We start from the raw sequence: 4,875 nt of genomic DNA on the forward strand, positions 1-4,875 counted from the left end.
GAGACTTCATGAGCAAGAACGCCAAAACTAACTTCCCAGACATTCTCAAACCATCCGCTGAAGATATTAAGATGATGGTTGCTTGCCGTGTTCATATTGGAGCTACTAACTTAAACTTTGCTATGGAAGAATATGTTTATGAAAGAGGAAACAACAATGAATGTATCTTCAATCTCATGAAGACTTGGGAAAAACTTTCACTTGCTGCTCGTGTCATTGCAGGTATTTCAAATGAAACTCCATCTGATGTAGTTGCTGTTGCTGGACGTGAGATGGCTCACAGAGCATCACTTAAATTCATGAAATACACTGGATGTACTGCTGTTGCTGGAAGATTCACACCAGGATCATTCACTAATCAAATTCAAAAGAAATTCATGGAACCAAGACTTATTATTGTTTCAGATCCATCTGTTGATCATCAAGCACTTAGAGAATCAGGATACATTAATGTTCCAACCATTGCCTTCTGTAATTCTGATAACAGTCTTAAGAACGTTGATATTGCTATTCCATGTAATAACAGATCAAGACTTTCAATTGGTCTTATGTGGTGGATGTTAACAAGAGAAATCCTTAGATATCAAGGAAAACTTGCTAGAGACGAAAAGTGGGATGTTATGGTTGATCTTTTCCTTCATAGAGAACTTGATGCTAAGAAAGATGCTCCAGTTATTGCTGGTGAAGAAAAAGTTGCCAAAGTCGAAGATAAGAAAGCAGCTAGTGATGCTACTGTTGCTTCAACTGAATGGGACGACCAAAAGAAGAACTAAATTGAATTAGTCCAAACTTTCTTTAAAGAATTATTTGTTTTGTTTTAAAAGAAATTTAATAAGATTAGAGTATTTTTATGAATTGAAATATGATGTAGTCAGTCAATATAAAAAGAAAGGTGAGAGTTTTTCTGAACCAATGGAATCAGAACTTGCTGAAGAATTTTCAAGTAAATTTAATTCAACAGATAGTGTTGGTAATGAATATGAAAGAATGTATTACATCATTCATTATGAAGAAGTTGATTCAAGTAAACACCGAATTAGAGAATGTAGAAATGAAACTAAATTGAGTATAATGTCTGAATATTCAATTGAAAGACAAATATAAACATTAATTTAAATAAATTGTTTGAAATGAAGATGATAATATATTTTTTCAAGAAACTGGATAATAACCATCTCAATAATTACTTTATACTTTTTATGATTAAAAGAGAAATTAAAAATTATCAAAATAAATTACAATCAGCTATTTCATCAAGAAACATTGATGAAACAAAATCTGTTATTCAAAATATTATAATTCAATCAACAAGAGGTGTTGACATGTCACCATTATTTGCTGATGTTATTATGGTTTGTTTTTATTTATTCACAAATTTAAAAAAGAATTTGGTATTAATATATATAAAAGGCATGTGAAACCGATGATATTGAATTAAAGAAAATGGTATATATGTATCTTTGTACATATTCAGAAAAATATCCTGAATTATCAATTTTATGTGTTAATACATTTTATAAAGATTGTAGGGATAGTAATCCAATTGTAAGAGGTTTAGCAATTAGGTGTATGTCTAATTTTGAAGTTGACACAGTAAGAGAACATTTATATGATGAAATAGATAGATTAATGGATGATAATAATACATATGTAAGACGATGCTCATTAATGGCATTAGGTAAAGTTTTTAAAGATAAAGTTATAACGACAAGACCAAAAACAGATTTTATTCCCAAAGTAGTTAGATTAACATTAGATAATGACCCATCCATTTCATTAGATGCTTTAATTATATTAAAAGAAATTAATGATGGAAAAGTTACAATGACCAAAAAGAATATTGAACATATTCTTGGAATGATTAAGAGACTTCAACCTATTGAAGTTGCAGAAGCAGCAATGTTATTAAGAAATTGTGAAATAATGGAATATTCAGATGTTGAACATATTATGAATGCTTTTGATGAATTTATTGATTCATTAGACCCAGCGTCAGTAATGGAAACAATTGAACTATTCTTATATATTAGTGAAAAATTCATTAAACAAGAAACATATACAAATGATATTCTTCAAAGAGCTACAGATGGATATACTGGACTTTATAATTATTATTCTACAGTCAATGCACAAATAGTTAGTGTAATACTAAATGGGATATTATCAATCACTCAAAAATATAATCAATTTTTTAAGAATTCATCAATCATTATTCCAACATATAATGACCCAGAAGAAATTGTAATGCTTAAAATGAAAATCTTACAAATTAATACATCAACAGAAAGACTTCTAAAGTTAATGAAACATTTTAAAACATTAATATTAGATACTACTATTCAAAAATATATTGTTGATGGATTAGTTCAATTAGGATATCAATCTAGAGAAAATGCTGATATTGTAATATCTTCTTTTGTTGAATTATTAAATAAACCATTAAGAAGATGTGTAGAAATCAAGTTGTTTTCAGGAATAGCTCGATTAATAGAATATTATAATGATATTACCTCTGATGAAATTAAATATATTAGTTATTTGTTTGATGATGCTGAAAGTATTTTTGAATGTGATGAAGAAGATATTACTCATGTTTTTTATATTTGTGGAGAATATGAAGAATGTTTCAATTTAGATATATTTATTCAAGCAATTGAACATTGGAAAACCTTGACATTACAAAATAAACAATCATTATTAACAGCTAGTGTTAAAGGATTTATCAATAATAAAGAACGATGTTCTACAATATTAAAAGAAATAACAAAAAAATGTTTAGAAGATGAAGAAATAGATTTGAAGATTCGTTCAAGGTATTATCTCAATTTGATTGATACAAATTTAATGAAATTAAAAGAAATAATATTTCTTCATCATTATTAATTGAAATAATTCATTATATATTTTCATTAGTTTAAAATAAATATTAAATAAGATTTAATCTAATTTTCTTTTTACTTGATATTCATCTTCATCACTTTCATTTATTTCTTGTAATATAGTTTCTTTCTTTATTAATTCTGGTTGGTCTGTATTATATTTAAATAGTGCTTTTCTTGGGTCAACAACTATAGAATTAATTTTCTAATAAAATAATTTGTAAGATATAAACAAACGAGTAAAATCTTGTTTTAATTGAATAGTAGAGTTAAATGATTCATTTGCCTCATCTTTATATAATGGTTTATATTCTAAGTCAATAGCATTTTCTTTTTGTTGTTTATGTTTGTATTTTTTATGATGATATGGTTTTTGTTTAATTATGTTCATATCCTTGATTTGTTGTGGTAAATTTTCTATGAATTTATCTTTACATGATAAACATCCATTTCTACTTAGTGTGTCATCAAAAAATATATGAATATGACCAGTATCATCTCCAACAAAGATTTGGTTGATACTATCATTCCATTCAATAAATGTTCCTTTTTCTATTTCAACTTCATCACACAATTCATAATTGGACGAATTAATGAATTGAAGATGAGTGTCATTACAATACACAATAAATCTGTTGTCAGGACTAATAATAACATTATTATGAAGTGTTGGACATTTTACTTCAAGACATTTAATACATTTATTTGTTTTATTATCAAAAATATATAAACCATCACTATTTCTTGTAATCATCATTGTGTCATTACAATACCATTGAACAGATGTATGATATGATAAATTTGTTTGGTATGAATAAATAGGGTGTGTTTTTGGTATTTTAGTATCAAATACATCAATTACATTATCATGAGTTACACATACTAAATTACCAGAAGAATTATAATTACAAGATGTTCCAGCTGACCTTTTTCCTTTAAACAATTTAATAACTTCTTTCTGTGATGTTTCCATTGTAGTGACATCCCAAATTCTTAATGTCCCATCAACAGATGTTGAAATAAATTCATTTTCACAATTTGGGGAAAATTGAACTTGAGTAACTTCACTGGTATGTCCAAATGTTTTCTTTAAATCAACAATGTACATATCCCCTTTCTTAGACCCCATCTTAAATCGTCCATCTCTATCAAATAACTTAATTTGTACGTTTGAAGTTCCAGTAATAAATAATTGATCATTAAATGAATGAGAAATTGAATTAATTATGTTACCTTCAAAACTTTGAAGCTCTCGAAAAGGCAAGAAACGTGAGTCCATAATAGTGAAATCAAACAATTGAACTTTACAGTCATTTCCTCCACTTAAAAATCTATTTCCATTTTTTTCACAACTAATACTTGTTGTAGTTCTTTTATGTGAATCAACAAGTATTTCATTTGTACATGGAATTTGATATGGATTTGTATTTATAGAAGAGTCTTCAAATCCATCACTACTATCACTATTATCCATATATTTTATTAAATGGTTTTTTTCAAGTTCTTTTCAATGATATTATCTTAAAACTAAAAAAAAAGATTTATATTCAAATTCTTTATCATGCAACAAAATCAGCAATTTCTTTTTAATTTACAATCATACCCTGCAGTAGAAGATTATATTAATACTGTCTTGACTTCAAAAGAAGATGATTTTTATGACAAAATCTTCAATCAAATTGATGAATTAAAACTTAAATTGGAAATCCAACGTCAAAGTATAGACAAACTTCGGATGAACACGGCTGCACTTCAGTCAGAAATGAACCGAATTCCTTCTTCTTTTTCTAGTCAACAATTCACACAGTCGCAAGAACTATCATCAAATCCACATCTTAATCAAAACTCTCCAACAAAACAAGTTAAAGCATTATCAACAACACAACCAAACACACCACATTCTAATACAGAATATCAAACAGTTGAAGAAACTACTTCAACACAACAAAAACGAGTGAGACGAGCACACTCAATTGATACCACCACTCTATTTGAA

General features: G+C 27.3%; 3 protein-coding genes across 3 annotated transcripts; 2 read left to right on the forward strand and 1 right to left on the reverse strand.

Annotated features, from left to right (window-relative positions):
• Positions 1-8: 8 nt before the first annotated feature.
• ENU1_071250 (ribosomal protein S2 protein) lies at positions 9-773 on the forward strand (the record flags this gene model as incomplete). The annotated part of the gene is made up of 1 exon (XM_008858427.1): positions 9-773. One exon carries the CDS (start codon positions 9-11, stop codon positions 771-773), a length of 765 nt encoding a protein of 254 aa, XP_008856649.1.
• Positions 774-1,199: 426 nt separating this feature from the next.
• ENU1_071260 (AP-2 complex protein, putative) lies at positions 1,200-2,883 on the forward strand (the record flags this gene model as incomplete). The annotated part of the gene is made up of 2 exons (XM_008858428.1): positions 1,200-1,352; positions 1,411-2,883. The coding sequence occupies 2 exons, from the start codon at positions 1,200-1,202 to the stop codon at positions 2,881-2,883; spliced, it is 1,626 nt and encodes a 541-aa protein (XP_008856650.1).
• Positions 2,884-2,937: 54 nt separating this feature from the next.
• Positions 2,938-4,353, reverse strand: ENU1_071270 (WD domain, G-beta repeat-containing protein; the record flags this gene model as incomplete). Its single annotated transcript, XM_008858429.1, has 2 exons — positions 2,938-3,068; positions 3,117-4,353. 2 exons carry the CDS (start codon positions 4,351-4,353, stop codon positions 2,938-2,940), a joined length of 1,368 nt encoding a protein of 455 aa, XP_008856651.1.
• Positions 4,354-4,875: the final 522 nt, after the last annotated feature.

This window comes from Entamoeba nuttalli (genome assembly GCF_000257125.1).
Source record: "Entamoeba nuttalli P19 unplaced genomic scaffold asmbl_3503, whole genome shotgun sequence".
Classification (NCBI taxonomy): domain Eukaryota; phylum Evosea; order Mastigamoebida; family Endamoebidae; genus Entamoeba; species Entamoeba nuttalli.